Genomic DNA, 27,501 nt, shown 5'->3' with positions numbered 1-27,501 from the left:
AGGAAGGGAAGCAAGTGTCACCTCCAGAACGAAGTTGGGCTCCAGTGCTCTTCATCCATGGAACCCCTAGGACAAACTTCAGGCAGTTTCCTCATCCATCCTCAAGCCTGGTAGTCTACCAAGTGTTTTCATTTTTAGTGAACTTTATAGGCATGCCACAGAGAACTCTTTGGGACAGTGGCAGAGGCTATCTGATAGGGTGTAAGTGTATTAGATGAGATGGGAGAACTCACAGGAAATAACTCAAAGGGTCACTGAAAACTGAGCATTGAAAGCAACTGTAGTGTGTTAGAGCAGAGGTTTAAATCCATGCACCTTTGCCTTAGAACCTGCTTGTTATTTCTGACAGCTGGTAAGTAAGGTGGGCAGGAAGGACTCAGGCAGTTATCTTTTTTGTATATGAGGTATACTTCACACCGAGCAGAAGGAGGGTGAAGGAAAGTTATTTTTATGGAAAAAAAAAAAAAACAAAAACAACAAAAAAAAAACAACCCTCCAGAACTGGGAAACCCTAACCACTGATAGAGTGTGACCACAGTGGCTGTGACAGAGACTTTTGTATTACACGGTGAAGGCTGACAGCCTTAAACCCACTCATCCAACTTAACATGACCCATGGAGAGATACCCAGAATTATCTGTCTCCTAATGGGCTACAGCAGAAGTACCCAATGCCCTCTATGTAGCGTGTGTGTGTGTGTGTGTGTGTGTGTGTTGCCATGAATCAATGTCTCTAGATCTAACTACCATTTCCTAAGAAGGAGGCTGCAGACATCCATGTCAAATGCTACCTCCCGATTTCTACAGTCCACGCAACCTCTTTTTCTGGTCTTTTTATGAGATCAGTCTTGCCATATGGTTCTGGTTGGCCCGGATCTTGCTATGTAGCCTTGAATTTAAAGTAATCCTCTTGCCTCAGCTTCCTGAGTGCAGAGATTATAGGCCTTGATTACAGGCTGAGATTAGAGTAGAACAAGTACCACAATGCCTTGTTCCAATTAGCAAAATTCTGAATACAGGAAATAGCAAAATTCTGAATATGGAAAATTCTATAGAAGAAAAGAGACTTAAGAGACATTTCAAATCAATTCAATTTATGTTTTTTTTTTTTGTCCAGTTATAGATCTGGTTTGAATCCTGATACAAATAAGCCAACTGTAAAAACAGGTTTACATTTATGAGAGGGTGAAACATATTTAAATTCTGATTTTTAAGGATAATAGACATTAGATAAAATGACACGGTGCTTAGAATTTGCTTCCAAATCTAGAGGCATGGGACAGAAGATAGAAGGGCTGGGCCACACGTGAATGGATTGTGTCATGAGGGAGAGATGTGTGGGTATTTATCATGCCATCACGACTACTGTGTATATGTTTAAAGATATCCATAACAGGAAGTCAACAATAAGCAATGAAGATTATAGACAGAGCTTCTTTCATCATGGTGATGGTGGAGGTGGTGTGTGTGATGAGCAGAGGCTATGTCTGCTCTCGTGCTTTGCTTGGTCTAAATACTCTGGGGTGGCTACATCCCATGGGAAATGACAGCTTTGATAGTTACAAAGGTATCTAACAGGTTAAATGGGTATCAGGCATTCATATGTAGGCACACATCCCTCTTTAGGGGACTGCGGGGGCCAGGCCCACTTGGTTATTTCCACGATCAAAGACTGAGTAAAACTGTCGGATGAAGACGTCCCCCAGGATCCAGAGGGGCCCAGCTGGAGGTGGAATGTCAAGTCCTTGAAAGCCACTGCCACAGAACTGCATTCCATCCACCAAGTCCTAGGAGCCAAAAGAAGCACTTAGTAGCAGACAGAGACTGATGGATGTAGTCCTGGGAGCTGTACCGAATGGTGGTACGGGCCGTGCAATGGCCTTGGATGGTTGGTGAGTGCCACGGTTGTGGCTGGTGGGCTTTCTCTCATTTCATGTCCCTATGTCAGCATGCTCAGTGCAGAGTATGTTTGCCCCCTCATTATTGGTCTTCTGCAATTCTGAGGACTGTATGTTTTTACGGCTGTACTCTACCACCAGTTTATAACTGGAAATGTGGAAACAGAACCTTATTGCAGAAGGTTTGACGTTAGAGTGCATTGGTTTAAATCCAATCTGCTTTAGTTTCGAGCAGAGCTAGACTTAATATCTACTCTGTAAATGGCTAGCTGTTACCACTTCCTTCTCCACATCTGGGGAAGAAGCATTTGAGTGGGCTCTCTGAGACACAAGGCAAGCGCATATCCATTGTTCTATGATGGGACTCTAAACTCCCCCAATCTTTTTTTTTTTTTTTTTGAGACATTATGTATTGTCTGTTGTCTAGAATTCACTCTCCTGCCTCTGATGTGCTGGGATTGTAGACATGGACCACCTCCTGTCTCCCAGTCTTATTTCTCAGTTTAGCAAAGATTTGAGTTCTACCAGGCAGGTGTGGTCTTCCCAACAACCATCTGACATTCAAAGTAGCTGAGGAGGAGGTGGGAAAAAATCCAAAGCATCCTTTCTGTGCTGCCATGCCCTGATTGAAACCTGGCAGGTAAGGCAGGGGTGTAGTTACCAGCTGAACCTCTTGGATAAAAGTAGGAGAATAAAGGAGTTAGGCATCTCCCAGGATCCAGAGGGGGTCCAGCTGAAGGATGCTGTCATATCCTTGAAAGCCACTGCCACAGAGCTGTATTCTGTCTACTAAGACTTAGTGACTTAAGTCCTAAGAAGCCCATAGTATGGCATGGCAAAGGGACTGAGACTGGAGAGCAGGGCTCCGTTTCAACAGTGATGTGTTCTCAGCATGGTGTCTGCAGAGACTCTCCCAGAGTGTCTCAAGAGCTTAAGTGGTTTACCATGAAGCATTTGCCTTAGAGCAAATGCTTGTGTTTGTTTGGATGTCTGTTTATATCTGGTAGTTTTGGGAAGGATAAGATGAAGGTCACTCTCTACCTTGGCATCTTGATGCTGACACGGTTCCCGATTTTATAGGGGACTCTGCTTAAAGATCAACACATTAAAGTGTGTTGCCAAAGGAGCAGACCATCAAAACCCAGGCTCCGGGGGATGGGAAGTGACCTGAGGGTTCCCAAAATGCCCAGACTTTCATCTCCACCTCAACCTTGGAACTTAAGAATCATTGCAATAAAAGACATGTTATACCTTGAGGAGGAAAGTAAATTTGAATGGTGGCCCCTCCCCAAGCAGCTCATTATCTTTTTAAAGTCACTTCTTTAAAAACTTTTATGTGTAGGTGTGCAGTGTGTATCTATGCACATGCATGACTGTGTTCTGCAGAGATCAGAAGAGGGCATTTGATTTCCTGGAGCTGGAGTAACATGTGGTTTGAGAGCCACATGTGGTTTGTGAGACACACGTGGTTTGTGAGCCACACATACGGGTGCAGAACTCAACTGTGGTCCCCTGGAAGAGCAGCCAAGTGCTTTTAACTGCTGAGCCATCTCTCCAACCTCAGCAGTCAGATCTGAACTGTTTATTTAACTCTGAGGATCTTAGCATCCTCCCATGTATAATAGGATAATAACATCTCCAGCTGGGGAGGATTAATGTGTTTGTTGATATATTCCTCATGGCAATATCAGATATTCCCCTTAAGTGTCTTGTACCCTAGTAGCTGTTGCTTCGTGGAAGAACTGGAAATTAGAAGTCTAGGAGTTTCTACCGCAGACAGCTTCATCTCTCTCAGACAGAACGCCACATCGGCATCCTCTGGACTAGCTGCGAGGGGGCTTGGAGGGGTGGTAGCCTCATGTAGATGACTTTGAAGGGGGAAGTGGCAGGTGCACAGGGCGGGTACTGTGACTCACAGAGTAAGGAAACAGCTCTTACCGGCAGGATGTAGGCAGTTGGGCTGAGGGTGTATGAAACCCCGTTGATAAGGAAGGCAATGTTTGGCATCGTGTTGAGAGTGGCACAATCCACTGCGTACTAAAACAGAGAAGGATCAACTCAGACCCTGCTCTCTCCCCAGACAAGGACAGGCTCTTCTGCTCCTCTACCATCCCCCACCCTAGGTAGAAACTCACTTCTCCATCCATGGGTGTGGCCCCAATGGCTTCTTGAAGCTCTTTGATCTTGTTGGGGGGGCCAGTGATGAGGGAGGTCCCTGTGTCCACTATGGCCTGGCATCCCTCGGAGCAGAACATCACAGTGTCTCCCACCTGGATTCTGAGGACAAAGAGCCCCATGGTCCCATGGTTAGCACACAATCCTTGGCCACTCCTGCCCCCTATGGGGCCCTTTACCATTTTAGGACACAATAATGGGGTCCTCTTTGGTCTCTTCTACCACAGGAGTGATAGCATATTTCAACTAGCATGTTTGTTTGTTTGTTTGTTTGAGATAGGGTCTCTCTGCATAGCCTTGGTGGCTCCTGAACTCACTATGTAGACTGGCCTTTGTCTCCCAGGTTCTGGGATTAAAGGCATGCACCACCATGCCTAGCCAGCTTGCTTCTTTTTAAGACAGTTTCACCCTGTCCAGACTAATCTTAAACGCATAGAAATCCTCATGAATGCTGGAATTATAGATATTAGCCATTATACCTGACTCAACCTGCTATTTTTGACTGAGATTTATGGTAGGAATACTTTTACTTCTTGACCAAACATGTAAGTGTGTGTGCTGGCGCGCGCATACACACACACACACACACACACACACACTGAAATACATTCTTGAATTTTCTACTGTACTCTGTTTTCATTCATAAATGCACATAGGAAGCTGGGCATAGTGGGGAACACCTGTAACCCCAATGTGCAGGAGGCTGACAGGATCCTGAGACAGCTGGGGCTACAAGGAAAGATCCTGCCTCAAAAACTAAAACCAAGCAAGCAAACTGAGATTCCTTAGAAACGACCTCATGAGCATAGATAGGTAAATCTCTATAGTCTGAAAAGCATCAGAGCCACTGAGAGTTGGAGCTGTCTCACTTCCCATCCAGATCATCTTAGGAACCGAAACCAGATTGTTCTCCCTAAACTCCCCCTTACCTAGCTGGGGCCGGCTGTACATCTATCAGGTGTGCAATCCTACTTCCCCATCTGCTCCATGCCCAGGCATGGCTTTCAAGGCTCAGTTTCAGAGCCCTTGCCTCCACAAAACCATGAGCATTCTTCAGACAGAGACATCTCGCTCTGTTGGCTAACCCTACTGGTAGCTTTTGGAACACTGACCACACCCACTTCGTGGGGTGGCGATTTGGGACCACACCTCGTCTTCCATACAGACTTTGAGTCCAAATCACCCATGCCTTTCCCAAGTCACCCAGCCCTTGCCTTGTGTATTACTTAAGGCTGCATGAACATAGGGTAGCTGGTTGTGTGAGTTAGAGGGAGGCTGGCTACATGTACACAGAAGGAAGCCTCTCCTCTTGTCCTCCATGTGTGTTTCCACATCTCCAGTCCAGATGCAAGGTTCCCAGCCTCTGCTCCAGTGTCCTGCAGCGTCATCCAGTTAATCCCGATTGTGTTGTGGCTAATCTTCCATTCGACCACAACCACCACTTAGAGGATACTCACCCATCCAGGGCAATCTGCCAGTAGCCTTGCTTGGTGACTGGGATCCAGCTGAGGCTCCCGGAGAAATGAGAGGGGTCATAGCCTCCAAAAGTCAGCTCGCTGCCTGAGCCACCTTGTGGGTCACTACACAGAGAGAAAGACAAGTTGTCAAGAAAGGGCCTCTGGAGACATAGACAGGAGTTCAGGGCCCCTTTGTTGCATGTCTGAGCATTCACATCTGTACCAAAGTAGGCAGAAACTACATAGGTAGCCTGAGTCTTTGGGGATCAAAGATAGGGACAACCCTGTCCAATACCCTGTGCATAGCCTCTGCTTCTTGGTTAAAACATTTATGGGGTAGGGGATATCAGAACTGTAGATCCAAGGTCGGGACTATCTTGGGTGTTGGGTGTTTCAAGTGCTGGGTGCAAGCACTGTACAATTGAGGATGTCCCCAAAATACTCTTTCTCGCAGTGTCTTCCCTGCTATGGACACTGTGGTGTCTGGAGTTTCCACAGTATTCACATCTTCAGAGAAGACACTTTGAAAGCAGCACATCTCACTGGAGCTTGGCTATCGGTTAATTTCCTCTGGTAGTTATTTCTCAAGTTATATGCTAGAATTTAGGAGGATTCTGGAGGAGAAGGAGGGCATTTCCAGGAGGAAAGGGGACAGAAAGACACCAAGCCTGGGGCTCAGCAGGACAGAGTGGCAGTAGGGAAGGGAGTACAGATCTGTAGAAAAGATAATTTCAGGTTTAGTGGGGACTGAGGATGTAGCTAAGGGGTTAGGGTTGCTTGCCATGTGGGAGTCTTGGGTTCTGGCAACCTAACCACCTGAGAGTCCCTTCTCTACCACCCTTAACCACCCCATCCCACCCTTCCAGCCCCCCAACACTAGATAGAGAGAAAGAAGGTTAAGGGGAAATGGGCCATTGATATTGTAAATCACAGTAGGCTGCTGCGAGCAGGCTAAAGCAGCCCCATATCCCACTCCCGGGATTAAAATGAAAGCAGATTCCTCTGACATTTCTGTCTTTAAAGAAACCAAATTCCTATTACACTTGATCTTGTTGAATTCTCACATCAACATCGTATTTGCCTGAGGAACCTGAGGCCCTGGGAAACAAACGTGCATATAGTAGGATTTAACTCCAGGTTAGTCTGGCCTTGCTACTGACCATCACTGCATACTTCTTCAGCAGGGAGAGCAGGAGAGCAGGAGCCTCTGAAAGGGGAAACAGGAGTCCTGACACTGTGGCTCAACCAAAATCCTACCCAGGCCTGGTCCCAGCTGCAGCCACTCTGGGGACTTTTGATGTGGGAGGGGACAGGGAAAGGGGACTTACACTGGAACATGGTGAGCTCAGGCCAGGCCAGAGTGGGAAAGGTAAAGCTTTCTGTGTAGGTAAGAAAGTGACCTCCTCGGCACCCCATGCGAGGGCGGTGAGCTCCCTGCTCTTCTTGACTAGGGTGTACGCATTTTACAAACTCCTGGCAGTACAGCTATAAGGTAGAACAAGCTTAACCATGTCTGAGTGTGCTCTTCAGATTTTCATTCCCATGAAGCCATTCTCCAGAACATTTTCACCGTGTAAAACTGAGACTCATTAAGCCAAAACCCCCTTCCCATCGCCCCCTCTACCCCAAGGCAACCGCCACTGTACATTTGCCTATGAATTCAGGTCTAGGTACCTCGTGTAAGTATAATGGTGGCTGGCTTAGTTCTAGCACACGTCTATGAGTTCTTGGAGAATGAACTCAGGGCCTTGTGTCAACTAGATAAGTCCTCTACTGCATTCCTTCACCATTTTTTTTTTTCTTCCAAAGACCAAGTGATATTCTACTATATGGCTATACTACATTTTTCTTTCCTAGCCATTAATGTAGAATTTATTTTTAGTACCATCTTATTGGTTAATATTTTCCTTCTTTCCCAACCACAGAGATTACCCTTGTTTCTGTGGTTTGGTATGTACTGTCACACTTGGCATGTAAAAAGACCTTAGTATTTAAGGACCAAATAAATCACTAGCCAATCTCAAGGGTCCATACATTTAACTCACTGTGCTAGTTTACAAAGAGCTCGACACAACTCTTTTACGAGGCAAACCCCATTTCCTTGAAATCCAGAGAGCTTAAGCGGTTTGCTCAAGATCATACACATCACAGGCCATGAAAGAGATTCAAGAGATTCATGGGACTTAGGACCATGAAGTCTTGTGTACCAGGCCGTCTGCCTGTAGTCATTCACTGATCAGATCTACTTGACTGGCCTCACCTGCTCAAGTAGACAGAAAACATAGGCAGAGCCACAAGGTTCTGGGCCATCATGTTGTCAAACACTGGGGTCACTCCTCCAACAGCCAGTGTGGGGTATCCCAGGCCCAGAATCCCATCGAACTCTGCATTCACAAAGGTCTGGCCAGGCTCCTTGACACTTTCTCCAAACTGCTGGCCATTCACAGTCAGCCCTTCCACCTGAAGGGAGAATTGCACAAAGGTTCATTGAAGGAGAGTCTTAGATTCCTGGGTGAAGCTAGGTCTTCTGTTCTCAGCCTCCTTGGGAAATAGATACATAGATATTTGACTATAATCTCACTCATGGAATTTCTTCATGTAGCTTTAAAAACTGAAATACAATGTAATGCAGAATACACGAGTGTCTATTTTTTTTAACAACAGCCCACATTCTCCTGTAACCCTCCTGAAATAAGACAGGACATTCCAAAACCCCAGCAGTTCTGTCACATACCCTTTCAGTCTTTGTATCCCTCAAGAGTGACTCATCTCTCAAGACACATTGGTTTTGTCTATTCCAGTAGTTCTCAACCTTCCTAGTACTGGGGCAGCCCTTTAATTTAGTTTCTCATGTTGTGGTGACCCCCAACCATGCCAACATTTTCATTGCTACTTTTTAACTGTAATTTTGCTACTGTTATGGATCATGATGTATATATATATATATATAGGTTATATTTTCATTGTTACAAATTGACCCAAAGGGATCGCTACTCACAGGTTGAGAAACATTGCCTTATGCTATGGGTGGATAGCTGGGTTGTTTCTAGTGTTTGATTATCAAAAATGGTGCTTTGGCACTTCCTCTGGTGAACACATGTATACATTTCTATAGGATCTCGTATAGCCCAGGCTAGCACAGAGCTTACTATGCAACAGAGGAACTCTTAAGCTTCTGATCCTCTTGCCTCTTCCTCCTGGATGCTGGGACTATACATGTGTATCACCTTGTCCAGTTTATGTGGTCCTGGGGATCTAATTCTGAGCTTTGTGTATGGAAGGCAAGCAGTCTGCACATTGTGCTGGTTGATGGTCTTACTATGCAGTCTTGGCTGTCCTAAAACTCTCTATGTGGACCAGACTGGCCTGACACTCATAGAGATCTCCCTGCCTCTGCCTCCTGAGTGCAGGAATACAGGCCTGTGCCACTATGTCTGACAAGTCCCATTGCTTATGAGAATCTTTTCACATTTTGTTATTATAGTTGCTCTGGTGAGCTTATGAAGTAATTCTATCAATTCTCTGAAAGATGGGTCTAGAGTTTTCCTTGTGGGAAGGGATTTTTTTTGTTTTGTTTTAATAGCAGAATCAACATTTAAAATAGATACCAGATTATTAGTAGTTTCTATTTTATTGTATCCGTTTTGATATTCATCAATTTAAAATTATTGTAAGCGTATCAATATAAAACGATTTTGGATATCTTGTTTTGAGATTGACAGGTCATTGTGTTTCCTTGGTTTTTCTGGGTTAGTCACGCCAGATGGTTGCCAGTTTGGTTGCTCTTTGCAGACTGTTCATTTGTTACATTGTTGATTTTGTTTCTAGTGTGGATTTCCTATTTTACTGTGTCCTGTTCTTCTCTACAGTATTTCTTTCCTTCCCTTGCCTTTGGGTTTGGTTTGTGCCTGATTCTTAGTGGCTTGTTTCTTGGTGTTTGTTACTCTAAACAGTGACTTAGATCACTGGTTTTTCTGATATTTGCATTTCAGGCTGCGTGAACTGCATTCATCTGCGTACTTACATGTTATATATGTTTTAGGTATTTGGCTTTATACAGTTGCAGATGCCAGTTGGGAGTGCACTTAGGATGTGGTTTCTAACCTAGGGTTGCAGCCTGAGGTCTACAGATGAGGCAGCAGAGGGAAGATATGTACCAAGTGGGAAAGATGCCAACTGGAATTTTCAGGGATAGACTGGCACTACACTGTCCTCTCTCTGCCCAAGCCTCTATACTCAGCAAAGACAGGCACTACAGCAGAAGTTGACACTGTCACAGAGGTAAGTGGGCACCTGGATCCAGAGCCAGAAGTGCTGAAGGGGAGTTCGTGGCAGCTGTAGTTGCTATGGGCTTGGCTGCTCCTTGCTCCATTCAGGGGAGCCAGCAGAGAGGCGACAAGCTATGTGCCAGAGTCCACCTCCCATGGATCTCAGTCCCTTCCCTGCTTTCCAGACTTACTACAATTATCAGTTTGAAGTGCAGCCTTCCAAGTGGTTATTTAAACTATAGCATATACATATAATATATTTACATATGCATGTATAATTTCAACAGAAAGCTCTGCTTTATCAATATAATTTTGTATAAAAAGCATTTTTCTGATAAGAAGATGTTACTGGAACTTTCTACAAATTTTGAGACAGGGTTTCACTATATAGCCCTTAGCTGGCTTGAAAGTCTCTATGTAGGCTAGGCTGGCCTCAAATTCAAGATTCGTCTGCTGCAGCCCTCCGAGTACTGGGATTAAAGGTGTTCGCCACCATATCTAGCTTTACCTAAACTTTAAAAAAGATTGTTTTTAGTGATTTATTTTTCTTTTATGTGCATTGGTGTTTTGCCTGCATATGTGCCTGAGTGATGGTGTTGGATCCCCTGGAACTGGAGTTACAGACAGTTGTGAGCTGTCAGTGGGTACTGGGAACTGAACCAAGGTCTTTTGGAAGAGTAGTTTGTGCTCTCAACCACTGAGTCATCTATCCCACCCACTTGAACATATTTTAAGGAGACCTATTATCCTAAAGAGAACAATTAAGGCCATTAATACATTCTTTTTGCTTTATATTATTTGATGACCAGATCACACATTTCATAAAGGCTCAGATAGATTTGCATTAGGTTTAATGGGAGGAGGGGAACAGAGAGAAAAGGAATTTTCTGTTAGCGACCCTTTTTGGTTAATGATATATCCCATGTTCAAAGTTTTGGAGAAATGCTGATGAAGACTGGGTTCTACTGGCCTTAGGATCATGCTAGAACTAGAATAGTGTTCATCAGTGTAGGCCATTCTTATCCAGGTAGGCCATTCTCTATTTCTCTCAAGGCCTGGGTCTATACACTTGCATAAAGCATCCAGGCAGGACCAAGACTCCCCTGGATCTCTGATTCCTACAAATCAGAGATCTTCAGGACCTCTGGTCATGAGAAGTTCAAGGACCTTGGGACTTTGACACCTGGCTCCTTCCCTCTGTTGGATTCCTGTTTCCCGCCTTCCCATTTCACTCATGGAGCTCTAGCCTATCTACTGGCTTCCACCTCTTTTTTTCTTTCAAGATGCCAAGCTGCTCTTATCCCCTCAGTGCCCAAGGTTTGCTAATCCAGCCCTGACACCAGGCATTATGCCCCGACTAACCCTCGTTGCCAGAAGGAAATCCCATGCTGCCCTCTAGGGTTCAGCATGCTACAAAGATGGCCACTGTGCCATCTCATGTAGGAAGGATTGCTCTCTTGCCCTAGAAGTAGCCTTGTCTACCTCCCCCCCTCCCAGGGCAGAGCCGAAGCTGTGCCCCTGAAGACTCTGAATCACATCTTGCCATCCCCGTGCCTAGTTATGGGGCAAGATGTGGGGATTGTACTTACAGAGACTTGGTCAGCTCCAATGATTCCTGTCAGGCTCCCCGTACCATACTGGATGGAGAAATGACTCCCTACCTCCGTGTATGTGCTGGACTGCGACGGGTGGAACACCGGGTGTGCCTCTGGGAAGCAAGAATGCTGCTTGAGTCTTCCACACCTGTCCCAGAGGGGCAGAGTGGCTCCCCTCCACTCCCCACACTAGGTGGAAGACGGGGCTTCCTGGACAGGCATCCATGGTCTTTTACTAGAGAGCTGCTGCGTTCCCTAGCTACAGGTGTGTCTTAACCAGGGACCAAATATTTGTCCCTGGGCAAACCTGGTTACTCACAGTGACTTCACAGACACAAGATAAGCACCTTCCACCAGGCGCCAGCAGCAGCCTCAGCCATCAGGGTGGGCCCGAGCCACACTGAGTTTCAATTACTACTCTAGAAAAATCACTCCTACTTCCTCACCTGACCTTGACAATGTCCAGTGTCAGAGTTTCAAAGAGCTTCTGTCCTTGAGACGTGGCCCACACAGAATAAGCTTTCTCTGTTTAGGGCTTCTGTTTCCAATCTCTACACGGCCCCTACATTACCTCTGGCTGAATGAACACACCCACACCACTGTATCCCACCAGCCACACTTCCAAGGGAGCCAGTGCATCAGGGCCTCCCTGAAGCAGCTGCACAGTTTTCCTTAGAATTCAATCTACCTCTCTGTCCAGGTACAGACTGAAGGAACTTTCCCTCATGTTCCTTTGGGTGTTCCAAAGGAAGTGAGTCACCAAGTCAAAGACTTCTCTTCCTAATGGCTAATTTGCTCTCCATCAATTCTGACGAGCATGAAGGTTGTTATCTTGACTGGTGGTTGCCTTTCATGTCAGTCCCTGGCCCGGACTCACCAAACAGAGATAGGAAAGGGAAGCCGGTATGGCAGGGAGGACAAGTGGAGGAAATCTGAGTCTCTCTCCGCTGCAAGGTAGGATCCAAGAAGTGGCTCCTGCCATTGCCAAGCTCACTTACTGCATGCTGGGCTGGTGCAGTACACAGAAGGGACCCAGAGGTTGGAGGAGCCAGTGTCAAAGATGACGGTGAAGTTCTGTGGTGGGGAGCCGATGGAGATAGTGCCAAAGTATTCCATCTGCAGAAAAGGGAGAGAGTGTGTGGGCAGCACAGAGGAGAAGGGCCCTAGAACATAAAGTACCACAGGCTACAATCTACAGAGCCTAGAAGAGGGAAAGCTGGAGACAAAGGGTGGAAGGAACAGAGCTAGGATAACCAGGAAGGAAACTGAGACTAGCCCAGGATAGCCCAGGAAACATGGTTCCATTCTTCTCTCATTATCCTCATTTTCATGATGCCATCAGGGACCTGGAGAAACCAAGTACTTTCTTTGCCCAGAGGAATAACTAGTAAAATGCCCAGCTTACACAGTAAGGGTCTTTCTTTTTGGAACACATGTCGTACTTATCTCTTTCCTCTTGAAGAAAGCCCTGCACACTGGGTCATGTTGAAGCCTGCTTTGCAGAGTACACAGAGACTGGAGGATTGTCTATCTGATTCATCTAAGCAAAGAAATCCCTGCCTGATCATGATGTTAGCAGTGCAGCACTGGTCCCTGCAGAAGGCCCCAGCCTTCCTCCCTACACCCAGTGTCTCTGGGCTTCAACCTAAGAAATCTTACATCCAGGTAGTTGATGAGGGGCTCATTGGTACTCTGATCCACATTACAGGACTCGCTGAATCGAATCATGTCCAAGTTATGAGACCTCCAGAACTCCGAGAGCTGTCCTTGGGCCCGTAGTTTCTTCCGGAGGGACTGATGTCTTCTGAGGGGCACTCTGGCGAAAAAATCAGGAAGTAAAGGCGCATCTCTGCTCTCCCTGCCTGTGCATCAGTTCAGAGCCTGACTACAGCAAGACCCAGGAGGGGACAAGAACAGGTGTGGCCAGAAGCAGCAGTGGCTTTGTCCTGCAGACTCAGAATTTAAGTAGAAATGGCTCTCCCTCCTGGGCACTGGTCCTTTGAAGTTTTCTTGGGAATGGGAGGTAGGACACAGTCTATAGTTTGATCATAAAGGGTTGACTTAAAGGAATGGAAGGATCCTGTGGATAGCAGTGCTTAGGCCTCCCCCGGAAAGTATTCGAAGGCTTGGAGTTACAAACAACAGACATGGAGCATACCTTTGAACAGCTGAGGGGAGTCCTTGAGCCGAGACAGGCACCTACACTGGAAGGTGAGGCCCGGGGAATCTTCTCTAGGGATTCCCATGAGATCCCAGTTTCTTGTTTTTCATTTCCTCATTAGCTTTCCTCCCCCAGGGCAGCCCTGAGCTGGGTTTGGGGGTTGCCTCAGTTGAACTCAATGCCAGAGACAGGGCTTTACCTGTGCAGAACCCCTTGGGCCTGAGCCAGGTCCAGAAGCAGCAGCAGCAGCAGCAGCACAAGGAGGGGCTTCATTGTGGTCCAAGAGGCAGCCTCTCTCTCACTCCGCTTCGATCTCTCTTCCACCTTTCTTTCTTCTTGTGCACAGGGCAGGGGCACCAGCTCTTCCTGGTGCCCAGACCTGCCCTGCCCAGTCTGAGGACCCAATGATAAGGTCTGGAGTCAATAGCCATGCCCAGAGTAAACACTATGTGTAATAGGACGTCCCTTGTCTGCCCCTGTGTCCCTTTCTTGTGCTTGGGGAGCTAAGGGCAAAACCTCTGTGTGTGTGTGTGTGTGTGTGTGTGTGTGTGTGTGTGTGTGTGTGCTCTCTGAAGATGAGGAGTGTGGCAAGGTCTTTGAACATGCAGCACTGGCTTCAAGAAACCCCATGTTTATTGCCTAAGGGAGGAAAAATGAACGAGGGTCTCACCCTGTTGAACCGCTACTGTGAGGGTTCAAGTTGAAGATTCCCGAAGGGCAGAAGCCAAAATGACATATGTGTAGCAGGATTGTAGCTGAAAGCATTAGCCAGACTTTTGTTCCCATATTTCTTGTTCTCCCTGCATTCCTCCAGAGACTTCCAAAGCAATGTGTCCCACTCAGAGCAAACCAGTGTTCCCCAAAGGTCCTGAAATGGGACAGTCTGGCTATTGATTTGTGGGGCAAGATTTCTTGATTCCAGACTTAATGAGTCTGGCTCTGGGGTCTGTATGGAGGGGGGTGAAGAGGCATGATGGAGGGGCTGAGTCTGGAGCAAGCCTGTGTTGGTGTACCAGGGCCGCCATAACAACGTACTGCAGACCAGTGGCTTAAGCAGCATTTAATTTCTCGTGATCCTGGAGGGTGGAAAGTCAACTTTTCTTACCATCAACCCCATCCTGTGGGTGTCCCTTCTTCAACTTTCCTGACTTAAGAGAGGTAGGGAAAACCTTAACTGGACTCCAGTCGATGGCTTCTGAGTTGGGACATAAAGGCCAGTACCCCCAGGGAGTGCTGGTTATAAAATAATGGGGTGCTTGGGTAGGGTTGGCCCTGTCCATGCCAGCTAGTGTTATGACAAACTGCCAGCATCTTGCTTTTTATCTCTGACGCCCAGGAGAAGGCACAGTTCTCTGTGAAGCCAGGCCAAACCCATTGTGTGATCCAAAATATTGAAGAGACACCCCAAAGAGGAGAAAACACAAAACCCACTTTCCCTTGTCTGCAAAGCATATCTAGCACTTACACGCTTTCTGGGAGCACATTCTCTGACTGCCCACAGGGTAAGAGGCCTGTCTACTCCCTGAAGAACAGCATGCTGCGGGGGGTGGGGGTGGGGGATGGGGGTGTGGGAAGGGCTGGGAGTTCCTGTCACTTATCCAGAACTAAGCTCTGTCATGATAGCCCACAGTTGCGTGACCTCAGCAACAGCATCTGCGTTTTGAGGAAGGTTAAGTGCACAAAACAAGGTATGTGAATGTACTGAAAACCCTGTAACACATCCCATGGGCATTGTCACTGAGAGGACCTTGTGCTGGAAGATTGCTTTCAGGTCCTCAAGACCAACCCACTTGCATAGCAGATGAGAATATGGTCGGAGAGAGATTAAGTGATCCTCAATGGCACAGGTCATTAGGGTTGGGCTAGGGTGACCCAGGTCACTTAACTGCTAGTCCAGGGCTCTGTCTGCATACATCACTGAGTTATTGATGCCAGCATACCTGAGCCCTCTTCTCCATCGCAGACCTCTCCCCATCTGTTTATCAAATGTATAGGGTTAGGTTGGACCGTGTTTAAATGAGATCTGGGTAACTATGAATTACTTGACCCTGAGGAAGAAGACTCAGTCTGCCTGTCTGTTAATAGGGTCTGCTGAATTTGGGGAAATCTGAGAAAGATTGAGGGCAGGCCTGTGGGACTTTTGTCAGAGCTGACGGGCTCTGTCCTTTCTAGAAACATCAGGAGCCACACCTAACCTGGCTCAGTGGCTCCTCCCAGACTGAAATGGAAAACTACTGTGGACCATTGTTATGGACAGTGTGCGCCCTTTCTGGGATCAAAAGCATCTAGGCATATGGGTGGCTATGTGTGTGTGACTCTGGGAAAATCAGAGAGAGGAACATTAGAAATTGGCACAGGGGAAGAGGTCACAATGGAGGCTCTCCAGGAATGGCTGGCTGCATGCGGAGGTTTGACAGTCCCCAGAACGAGGGCAAGCTGTTGGTGGTGACAGTACCTAGTCAGCTTCTCTTTTTATAGTTTCAGAGTGCAGAAGATAAGATAATGACGGGGGGGGCAGCTGCACAGTGCTATGTGGGAGTCAGCTGGTTTAAGGATAAAGGTGTGGGATGCAAGCTGGCTCCTCATGGCAGGAGCTACACTCCAGGAGACTCCGTCTCCGTCTCTGGCAATGGCATCAGCTCATAATGACCCTGACAAAGAGTTAAGAAAATGTCCCAACCGTTTTCTGCTCAGAGCCGAGGAATAAAGAAAAGTCCACTTTGCCACGTGTGGCAAGGCAAAGAGAGACGGGGGCAAGGATACTTGGGTCCACTTGGTTTTGCCTTAACTGGCCACCTAACCATAAAGTCATTTCTCTCAGAACCTCATATAGTTCATTTTATGATTAAAAGGAAGAGGTTGCATTGAATGATGAGAACAAGAATCAGGGGGGAGGGCATAGCTGTGTCTCAGACGCTATGTTAAGTATTTCTTCAGACCTCACACCAGCCCTTCGAGGATATTTAAAGCCATTTCACATATGAGGAGTTGGAGACACAGGGCGGCTCCTCTGCAGTGCTGTAACTGATCCAAACCCGGGTTTGCTTAACTTTAAAGCTGACAGTCCTAACCATGGCACTGTACTGAAGGAGCTGTAGCATGGGTTCTCAACCTGTGGGTCGGGACCCCCAAGGCCACATATCAGGTATCTGGCTTATCGGATATTTACGTTATGATTCGTAACCCATTATGGTTCTAACAATAGAGAAATTACAATTATGAAATGTCAGTGAACATAATTTTATGGTCGGGGGGTCGCCACAACATGAGAAACTATGTTAAGGGGTCATACCATTGAAGAGGTTGAGAACCTCTGCTCTAGAGGGTCTTATGTTCTAGAACCTCTTTCTGAAAGAGGGAGATAGAGAAGCTAAGAAAGAGGGAGAGATTCACTTCTGCCATGACAGAAGATTTATAGGCTTTGAAGAATAAAAGGTGTGTATAGGGACTGGTGTGGTAACAAATATTCTCACTCATATTTATAACAATGCACTTGTTCTTTGAGGCCCAGTCTCACTAGTTACTCAAGGTACTCACTGTATACCTCCTCCTTGTGTGTTTTTGAAAACTGTTTTCTGTCTTGCCTTCAATAAGCCACTCAGGAATATTCACTACTGTATTTCTTGTAGGTGCACAAATTATGCCTGCACACCTCTGATTGAATTATGAAAAAAAAAAAAAAAAACCTTCTTTTTCTTCATTTGTTTAATGCAGAAAAAGAGAACTTGGCACTAAACACATTTTTTCCCACACAGCTTTGCTTTCTTTTATTCAAGACTCCCATTTCTGTGCAACTGGAAATCAGAAGACTATGACCTCAGCCTCTCTCCATGTCACGAACTCAGTCAATTTGAGTTATTTCTACAATTTGAGTTATTTCAAGGTGTATTCTGGGGAATTGGTTTTTAGACCAGAAATTGAGCAGCGTCGCCAGCAGAGGGCGCAGGCACATGGAGGTTTCCTGCCCGGATGCCGCCGCCACATGCTAGTATGCGCATGCGTGCCATGCTTCTTGCTTAGTGACTTAACATACTTGAATGCAGGCAAAGCAGGGTTTGAGTCCTACCAAATGGCTTGTGATACCATCGACATGATTTTGAGTTTCAGATTCTTGAGCTATAAAAGAGAAAGTGTGTGGAGGACATGGTGGGGCACACCTGTATAATATCAGCACGGGAGAAGCAGAGACAAGAGAGGGATCCACTGCAAGTGTAAGGCTAGTCTGGTCTACATAACAAGTCCCAGGCCAGCCAGAGTTACATAATGAGACCCTGTCTCAAACAGGGCAGGAGGGCCATGTACAGGAGAAAATCACATCCAACGAGCAATTAAGAATATGTCTGTTCCAAGATGCTAAGACACGCATCTGATCAGATTCAACAAACTCCCTTGTAGAAAAGCCGGCAGACATCGTTTATTTATTTACAGACTGGGGTGTATAATCTCGTTGATCTAATTTCAGAATAAGGAGCACTGAGGCCCCTCTCTTCTTCAGTAGGCACGATTCCGGTGTAAGGCACCTCAGCGTTGTCTGACTAAACTAAATCGTTGAGGTGGTTGAAGGAGATTGGCCCATAGGCTTATGTATTTGAGTGTCTGATCCCCAGCTGGCTGACTGTTTAGGGAGGTTTAAGTGTGGCCTTGTTGGAGGAGGTATGTCACTGGGAGGGTGGGGTGGCCTTTGAGTTTTCCCTAAAAAGTCAAATCAATGAGGTGTGATAAGGCAAGCTGGCTGTCTGAGTGAACTTTATGGGAAAAGTCAAAAATCCACGCCAGATCAGGTCTCCCTCTCTCTGCCTGATGCCTGTGGATTAGGATGTAAGCTCTCAATTACTGCCTGCCTGCTGCCATGCTTCCCACCATGATGGCCGCGGACTCTGCAACTATAAGCAAGCCTCCAATTAAATGACTTTCTTTTATAAGTTGACTTGGTCATGGCGTCTCTTCACAGCAATGGAATAGTGACCAAGACAGACAAGGCCATGCCTATTCTAATGTAAGAGATGGCAGTAGCTTGGAACGGAGTACACATGGCAAACTGGATAGAAGCCGTGTGTAGAGAATTGTTTTGTAGCTAGAGCCTAAAGGATATGCCATGGATTAGAAAGGACGAAGGAACCTGGGATCAAGGAGGACACCTACAGTTTGTCTAACTGATGCCTCATTCTGTGTGAAGTGCTGCAGGTTCAAGGTTGTGTACAAAGCATCCCTTGTGATTGATAGCTTAAAAACCCCTGGCAATAAGAAATGTTTCAGAGTTATTATCTATGAAAAATGCTTTAGAGCCATAATAAAAAGGGCACCAGGGAAAACCTCTTGGATACATTGCTCACTTGAAAAAGTAGAGCAGAAAGTGAGTATGTTACCATTTATATAAAGTAAAAGGTGAAATATACATTAAAATATAGCATACATATACACATGTATATAGTGCATATGTGCGCACGTGCGTGTACACACACACACACACACACACACACAAATCCTGAGGCAGGAAGGCATAGAGAATAGTGTAACAACTTGGAACTCCACTTGGCTTGGGTTCCTCTTTTAACAACACACCTCAGGACATCCCCCGCACCCCTCCCCCGCCCACACACATATGTCAGCATTAAACTCCAAGTACATCTCACTCAGAACAAGGGAGTAAGTCTGTTTCCATTAAATGTATTCCAGAACGTATTTTGGTATATGAATGACAGAGATTAATGGATTAATCTGGTTTGGACTGATTTTGGGTGCATGGTTGATAAGGCAAACTGTGCTCTCTCAGTGAACTTTTAGGAAAAGATTATTTACTTTCTTATGTTTATGCATAGTTGGGCATACATATGATTAACATCAGATGCATTATAGGAAGAGACATGCACAATATGAGCAAAGGCTTTATGTAATTGAAGCTGTCAATCAAAATTATCTATGGCACACTCCTTAGTAACCAGACTCCTGCATCCCATAAAGGAAGACTTTAACAGTAACCCGGAGTACTCATTGTTCACGTAGATAGCTTACTGTTATTCTTTTTAAAATTCATGTATTTATTTGTGTGTGTGTGTGTGTGTGTGTGTGTGTGTGAACACATGCCTTAGCATGCTTGTAGAGGTCTGACAACTTGAAGGAGTTGGATTTCTCCTTCTACTATGTGGGTGCCAAGGATCAAACTGAAGCTATCCATCTGGCTTGGCAGCAAGCACCTTTAAGCACTGAGCCATCTTGCCAGCCCCTGTAATTTCAGTACTTGAGGGCGGATATCTTTGATAGAACATCTGGGCTACCAGGTGTGCCTGTGTGATATTAAGATAAATCTATTTCCAAGTCATTGTTTCCTCTACTTTTCGAAATGAAGAAACTGAGGTCCAGAAAAATTATCTATAATAATATTGAAATCTATAATAATATTGAAAACTCCAATAGCCATATACCACTATGTTAGAGATAGAGGGTCCAAATGCAAATGTGTGGCTCCTTTTTGCATTTGAGTCTGCACTGCCCCTCCCCCTTTTGGTACATCCTGCTGTGCCTGCATCTGGAATGGGAAGGAGAGCCTCAAAGTGTTGCAGACTTTGAGACAGTGTGGGAAGCAGCCAGTTGGGGTCTGAGAGCACCTTCTAAGCCTGCATCACCTCTAGTGTACTAAGCCTGGGACAAGTAACTTCCCACCTCTGAAAGACAAAGAAAACCTTGACAACTGGTACTCCTACTATTGAGTGGGAAATCACACTTGGTTATTTTGGGAGCTTGGTCCCTAATTCTTCACCACTAGAATTATAGGAAGTTTTTCTCAATAAGAATTTGTTAAACAGTGTGGTAGGGTGTATGACGTAGCTAAATAGGTCAAAATAGGCCTAGCCTGAGAATAAATAGGCCTAGCCTGAGAATCCGAGTTCAGTTCCCAGGTCCTACATAACATAAGGAGGAAACTGATTCCCTCAAATTACACCCTGACCTCCATACAAGCACTGTGGCATAGGTGTGTCCCGCACCCCCCATACACACACACAATAAATACATTTTATAAACAGCGACAACCTGGTGCTGCGAGCTGGTAGTCCAGCTACTTGAGGGGCTGAAACAAGAATATGGAAAGATCAAGGCCTGCTGATGACTTAATCAGACCCTGTATCCAAACAAACAGTGGGAAAGAGGGTTAGAACTACAGTTCAGTGGTTGAGAGCTTACCAAGCATGCCCAAGGCCCTGGGTTTGATCCCTAGCACCAAAAAAGAAAACCAGAAACCCAAGCCTGAAAACCCGCAGTTCTTTCATGTCCCTAAGTTTGTAGAATGTGCTTGGCACATTGTGTTCTGCACGGTATGGTCCGTGTTACATGGTGGGCAGAAAACCTCAACTTCATTTTCAAGGATTAGGGGCGTTCATTAGGGGCTCTGAGAGCTGCTCACTGGGGAGGCGGCTTCCAGATAGATTCTTGCTGGGGTGCCCTTAAAAGCTGTGATCTGGGTTTTGACAACTGGACAAGTCAAACAACTTGAGAACCCAGTGCTGAGAAGCCTGGCACAGGGGCAGCCTGTGTACTGAACCTGCCAGGAAGCTGCTTCATTAAAGTGGCGTCTAAGTCGGGTGGCCCTTGGAACCCCTCTTCCTGGCTTGGATAGCATGTTCCCTCTCCAGAGTACGCCAAGTACAGCAGGGTATTTCTCAGCCGCAGCAGACTCAAAGACAGCCCTTACACCTGTCCCCACTGCTGTCATATTCATGTTTAAGTATCTGCTGGTGGCTACTAAGAAGGCCCACAAGGATACATTTTCCAAATGTGTTACAATTTCTTGTTCCAGATCTCTGTAGGGTAAATTTAAATATCCCATAGTCATTGTGTCTTCTCGATGAGTTTTATGTCAAGTAAAGATAATCTTGCTCATCTAGCCTGAGCTACAGATTCAGTCACTAATAATCTTTTAAAGTTGAAGGGTTTTTGTTGTTGTTGTTTGTTCCTGTGTTTGTTCGTTTGTTTTTAATGTGCCCGGTCTACATGTGTGTTCTGGGACAGCCAGAGCTATGTAGAGAATCCATGTTTCAAAACTAAGTAAATCAATAAATAAAAATAAAATAGATACTGAAAACGGAAGTGGGCCAGGGAACACACCTTTTATGTCTCTCCCTTTGACCTTTGGTTCTGGGACTCTGGGATGGGGTGGGAAAAGGGACAGAATCGTTGTTTGCAAAGCTTAGCGTTTTCATTAGTAGCCAGTATATGCTTGCTGTTCTTGCTTCCCTAAGGGTAGTCTAGGCCTTGTCTAGCACTGTACAGCTGCAAATAAGGGAGGAAATTGTTTTATGAGAACAAAGCAGCTGAGAGCTCAGAGGATACAAGCTCAGTCCCCAGAACCTACGTCAGCCAACCGCCTGTAACTCCAATACCAAGGGATCAGTACCCCCTTCTGACCTCCACAGGCACCAGGCACACATGTGGTGCACATACATACACATAGGCCTCTCTCTCTCTCTCTCTCTCTCTCTCTCTCTCTCTCTCTCTCTCTCTCTAATAAAGAAGTCTAAATTTTAAAAATGTAACCTCAAAGGTAACAAAATAAATTTTGTTATATTGACCCAGTATACTCAAAGGTATATTGGGTCAATATAACAAAATCTAAGGTGTTTTTATTTCGTTTGTGCTTATTTTGGGTAGCGTTCAACTTCCAAGACACTATGAGCCATAGGAGCCAGGCCTGAGGGAAAAAAGACAACATGCCCTGAATATGAATGTCAAGATAGTCCCAAGAACACCAGCATTTTTGGAAATTGCCAAGAGGATTTCACATGAATCTCTATTTAGACCTAGAATCTTTCAAAGCAGGGCTCATACACTCGGCACATAATAAATGCTGAGGTGCTGAGTCAGCTTTTGCTGACTCCAGGAGCTTCTTGGTAGCTCCCGAAGCTGCCACCTGCCTTCCTGACAGCACAGGAGAAAGGTATTGCCCCCCTTCTACTGTCCTGTAGAGAGAAAAATGAACATATATAGAGGTCCTCTCCTACAGGCAAAGCAGCGTCTGACTGAGACCCCTTGGAGCAGAATGACAAGGATGCCCTGTGTAGCATCTGCGATGAAGACAGTGGGGGCTAAAAAACGTAGGACAGGGAGCAGACAGCTGCAGGAGTGGGCTCACAGTTTCACTGCAGCGGAAAGTGTGGGAGGCTTGGGTGGGCAGTGGAGCATAGATCCTGGCCCAGCCTTCTCCATGATCCAGTGATCTCTTCATAAGAGCAGACACAAGTAGAAAATGATAAGGAAAAACAGACTCAAGTATCGGTCAGGTGATGAGAAGGTAAGTCAGACTTTGGGTGGAGGAGGATGGAGGACCTAGGACTCGAATCTGCTTTTAGTGGCAGATCCTCTCCAAGCCACCAAAGGTGTCTTTCCCTCTTACTTTACAGTGCCTGTGCATTTTTGCATTTAATGCGCATGGCTTTCGATTCCAAAAGGAACCAAACACAAGGTGACTCTGAGGAGGCTCAGATGCGGCATGACCGGAGGAAAGTGACATTGTATAAATAGAATTCTGGAAAAGTAGAGATGGTCTAACCCCTGCTCATCACGTATCAGAGTAGAAATTTTTGCCAAGCCAGTTTAGCAATCTACGAGACAGCAGACGTTACTAGAAAGGTCTGAGCAGCGAGATAAGTGAATTTTGTTGAAGGGAGGCATTCTCAGGGCGGGGAAGAAGTAAGTGTAAAGGCTGCATTTTATTGTCAGGGGAATCCTTTAGCAGGCACAGCTCCAACACTCTCAGTCCTGTGGCCCTGTCCTCTTTAGTCCATGTCTCAACTGTGTTCCAGGGTCAATCCCCTCAGCCTTAGCCTCCGAGAGGCCTGACAGCCTGGGGGGGGGGGGGGGGGCAGGAACTCCAGCCATGGCTTCCTTTCTTCTTACTCTTCCTGCTTCTCTTCTTCTGTCTCCCTTTTGGTTCAAGACATATTCATTGCAGACATTGCCCACCCCCAAAAAGATGTTCTGGGTGAGATGGTGAGTTCATCTCATCTGGATGCTATGGTTGGGAGAACAGGAAGCTTGAGACTAGCCTGAGCTACCTAGTGGGGCTCTATCTTAGTCAAAGCAAAAGTAAAATAGAAGCATAAAGAGACTATGCAAATCACCACTCACAGCTGGTCATTCACTTTTAACATTTATCCCGCCCCATCCCCCATCACCACCTGGCCAGACATGGAAGGGGTCTCCATGGGAGGAGAGGAGGAACACATTTGCATCCTGCCTTGTGTTGGTGCAACAAGAACATAGTGAATGCAGGCCGATTCATGTGAAGTATATATGAAACTATCAAACTCCAAGATAACAGAAAATGTCTATCTCTGGATATAGCCATTTGTGGTAAGTCAGCGTGAGGCATGAAATCATTTCCACAGGAAAGGAAAATTCCCCAAGGCAGTTTTGATGGTTGCTTTTCCATCATCTCATTTCTATGGAAACCCCTGCTGTCAACACAGATAGGCAGCTTTTGAATTTCAGATGTCAGATATACGTTTCCCACAGCTGACTGATACTACCCAGGTCAGTACCATGCTTGCGGCAACAATATCGGTAGAGCCGTGCCCAGCCTGATGTTCTGTAGATAGCTGAGGCACTGTGTGATCCAATTAGATTCAAGAAGTGACTGACAGTCTTTAGTTCTCTCTCTCTCTCTCTCTGTCTCTCTCTCTCCGTCTGGCGCTCTCTCTCTCTCTCTCTCTCTGTCTCTCTCTCTCTCTCTCTCTCTGTGTGTGTGTATGTGTGTGTGTGTATGTGTGTGTGTGTATGTGTACACATGTACATGCATGTATGTGTGTGCATATGCTGGTATGTTTGTGTGTACAGGCTGGAGGTTAGTCAGTAATTAAATTGTTTTATTTCACTTTCTCCCCCAGACAGATTTTTCATTTTCTGTTTTGAGTCTAACATTTTTTCCTTTTAAATAACTTGAAAGAAACAACATATTAACCTAATATATATATTATATATATATATGTATATATATATAATATATATAAATATAACATATTTAATATATTAATTACACCATTGATATATAAAATATATGTAAATAAATAGAATACATTATATATTATATACAGTTACATATATGTGCATATATAATATGTGTGTATAATATATAATTAAGATATTATACATAATTAATGTATTTTATAATAGTTTATATTAGAATTTATTTTTAGTTTAAAAAATGATTTTGTTTTTATGTGCATTGGTGTCTTGCCTGCATGTGTGTAGCATGCGTGTGCCTGGTGTTCAAGAGGCTAGAAGAGGGTCTTGGGTCCCCTGGAGCTTGAGTTACAGTAGTTTGAGCTACTGTGTGTGGTGGGAATTCAACTCAGGTTCTCTAGAAGAGCAGCCAGTGTTTACCACGGAGCCATCCTCCAGTTCCCTCTAGAGTTTATTTTAGAAGTGAGTAATGTGCTATAAAATTTTGCCAGTATGGTTTTTTATTTGTTTTTAAGATGGTGCCTCACTGTGTGTTCTGACTAGCCTGGAACTCACTATGTAGACCAGGATGGTCTTGAACTGACTATGTAGACCAGGCTGGTCTTGAACTCACAGAGATCCACCTGCCTCTGCCTCCTAAGTGCTGGAATCAAAGGTGTGTAGTTCCACACCTGGGCCAGTAGTTATTTTTGTCCTGAAGAAATTTCCTTTAGCAATGCATTATTAACAGTAGTGACGTGGCCAGGTGGTGGTGGCACATGCCTTTAATCCCAGCACTTGGGAGGCAGAGGCAGGCGGATTTCTGATTTCGAGGCAAGCCTGGTCTACAGAGTGAGTTCCAGGACAGCCAAGGCTATACAGAGAAACCCTGTCTCGAAAAACCAAAACCAAAAACCAGTTGTGACTCAATTAGCAGCTCATATACAGTGACTCTACTTTAGAAATAACATGCAGATGTAGAACATTATATGAACATTAATGACAGTGAGCCGTGCCGTATAAAAATCTTACACACACAGTTAAATCGGGAACTGAAAGGCACCATTTGGACAATATGACGTCTATTGCAAAACCTCAAATTTTAACAGTACACAATACAGTAGGTTTTTAAAAACCATTTAAATAGAGAGCAGAGGGCATGGTGGGCTATGCCTGCAATCCCAGCACCAGGTAAGAGAGCTAAAGGAAGTCCAGGCTAGTTTGACCTACATAGTGAGATCATGTCTCCAAAAAGCAACCAAGCAAATAAAACAGAAACTTCAAAATCCTACGCAAAGCTCCTCTGTAGGAAGCACCGGCGGGTCATTAACAAACTTACTCTGCTTCAACTTACAAAACATGCAAATGGCAGCCTTCTTAGAAAATGTCCATTTTTACCTGTTAGAAAATTATTATAGTAAACAGATTTTTGTTGACTAAAACATCAAATTGTCATTTACCAAAAAAAATGTAATAAGATTATAAACCACTTACCTTTGAAGTTAACAGATAAACCAAAATGTCAAGAATTTCGTTTCCTCGTAGTAAGTGGAGGTCGGGCTCGGAGACTGAGCTCTGTGTGGAAACCCCGTTTTGTTGTTGGCTAACTACCACTTAAGCAACTCTTATCTCTTGGCCACCTCAGCTGTAAATGGAGATAACCATGCCTGATCCTTCTAACCACTTCTGGAGTCACACAGGGCATCTGCAGTTCTGAGGAATAAACGAAGCTGAGAATGGGCATACAGGTTTTTGGCACTGACAGGAAGTGTGCCTGCTCTCTGAAATAAACAGGAAACAGGCTTTAAAGTCAACTAAAGGAAGCTAGACATGGTGGTACATGTCAGTAATTTCCCCGTGTGAGAGGCAGACGCAGACATATCAGGAATTTAGGGCCAGCCTCAGCTACATACTGGCTTGAGGCTAGCCTGGGGTACATGAGACCTTGTCTCCATAAAAATAAGATAATCAAATAAAGGACGTACAGACTCAGTACAGGACACTATTTCCATAAATACAAGATTGCTTTTTGTTGAGCCAGCTGTGGCCAGGTGCCAGTTTCACATGGTCACAGTGGACTTGTGCGGAGTCCACAAGGCTGACAGCCAGATGTTCTTCGAACTCCAAATGTTAAGGCAATTCATTAGCTGTTTGCAAATGAGCTACTTGTGAATTGATCATGTCAAAGCCATCTTTATGGCAACTTCAGTCAATAAATGGGCTTCAGGATAAACCTCAGAAGACATGGCAGACCTACTTGGAGAAATGAAATTTTGTGGGTAACAACCAGAAAGATGTGAAGCTGAGGTGGTGAAGCGTTTCGTCACCCTGAGCTGAGAAGGCATACCTGAACACCTCTGCCCTTCTTTGAATCCTACCGCAGCACCTCTGCAGCCAACCTGAGGAAAGAAAGGAGACAGCGTCCCAGGTGACAGTCCCACTCTTCACTCACTCACCGAACATTTATGGAGGACTCACTACATCCCAGGCACTGACTAGGTACTAGGGAGACAAGTCAAACTGGACAAGATCTCAAGCCACATGGGACTCTTGACATCTGTTTCATGAATTGTCCTGGTCACACTGGGTCTTCCCAGGTTCTGTTCCTTTTTTTCTCAGCCTAGGTGACACAATGAGGCCCATTTCTTACCAGTGGTTTCAGATCCTCACTAAAGGAGAAAGGACTCTGTGGCCTGTTAGCCTGCCTGTGTGCCTGGAATCCTCTAATCTGGAACAGGCCAAGGGCGGCTCTGCTTCAGCACAATGTCAAGTGGCTCTTCATGTCATCCCAGTTGGAAACAACTGCTCCAGTCTTTGGAAGACAGGAGGAGGATTATGAGTTCAAGGCCAGCCTGGAGAGAAGAGATGGCTCATTGTTCCTCTGTTTACAGTGCACTCCTTTACAGTGTTTGGTTTCACTGGAACAAACAGCAGAGGTGCATATTTTACATACCAAAGCAGACCTAGCTTCCACGTTCTCCCAGCATCCCTCAAACCCTACCTCTAACCTTGAATT

The 27,501-nt window shown here is 45.4% G+C and overlaps 1 protein-coding gene across 2 annotated transcripts; it reads right to left on the bottom strand.

Moving 5' to 3' along the window:
- Positions 1–1,076: 1,076 nt before the first annotated feature.
- On the bottom strand, positions 1,077–26,190 carry Ctse (cathepsin E). Of its 2 annotated transcripts, none has more exons than XM_034513348.2 (10): positions 25,980–26,190; positions 13,753–13,946; positions 13,052–13,208; positions 12,391–12,508; positions 11,387–11,505; positions 7,790–7,989; positions 5,530–5,652; positions 4,033–4,174; positions 3,836–3,934; positions 1,077–1,786 (listed from the first exon to the last, which is right to left on the bottom strand). In XM_034513348.2, exons 2-10 carry the CDS (start codon positions 13,824–13,826, stop codon positions 1,622–1,624), a joined length of 1,197 nt encoding a protein of 398 aa, XP_034369239.1. In that variant the 5' UTR covers positions 13,827–13,946; positions 25,980–26,190; the 3' UTR covers positions 1,077–1,621. The 2 variants fall into 2 exon arrangements, with proteins under 2 accessions (XP_034369239.1, XP_076797249.1); XM_076941134.1 differs by lacking the exon at positions 25,980–26,190 and adding an exon at positions 25,840–25,856.
- Positions 26,191–27,501: the final 1,311 nt, after the last annotated feature.

This window comes from Arvicanthis niloticus, chromosome 10, assembly GCF_011762505.2.
Source record: "Arvicanthis niloticus isolate mArvNil1 chromosome 10, mArvNil1.pat.X, whole genome shotgun sequence".
NCBI classification, from domain to species: Eukaryota; Metazoa; Chordata; class Mammalia; order Rodentia; family Muridae; genus Arvicanthis; species Arvicanthis niloticus.
The sequence above is the reverse complement of the archived record's forward strand: the minus strand, read 5'-3'. Positions and strand labels throughout refer to the sequence as shown.

What these genes read in the sequence shown, in the direction of transcription:
- Ctse (XM_034513348.2), bottom strand. Translation starts at nt 13,826, where the DNA reads ATGAAGCCCCTCCTTGTGCTGCTGCTGCTGCTGCTGCTTCTGGACCTG. An exon ending in CCCTCATCAACTACCTGGAT is followed by an intron (nt 12,509 to 13,051) that starts GTAAGATTTCTT and finishes CCTTTTCTGCAG; the next exon opens with ATGGAATACTTTGGCACTAT. An exon ending in TTTTCTGTCTACTTGAGCAG is followed by an intron (nt 5,653 to 7,789) that starts GTGAGGCCAGTC and finishes CTCTCTGTGTAG; the next exon opens with TGACCCACAAGGTGGCTCAG.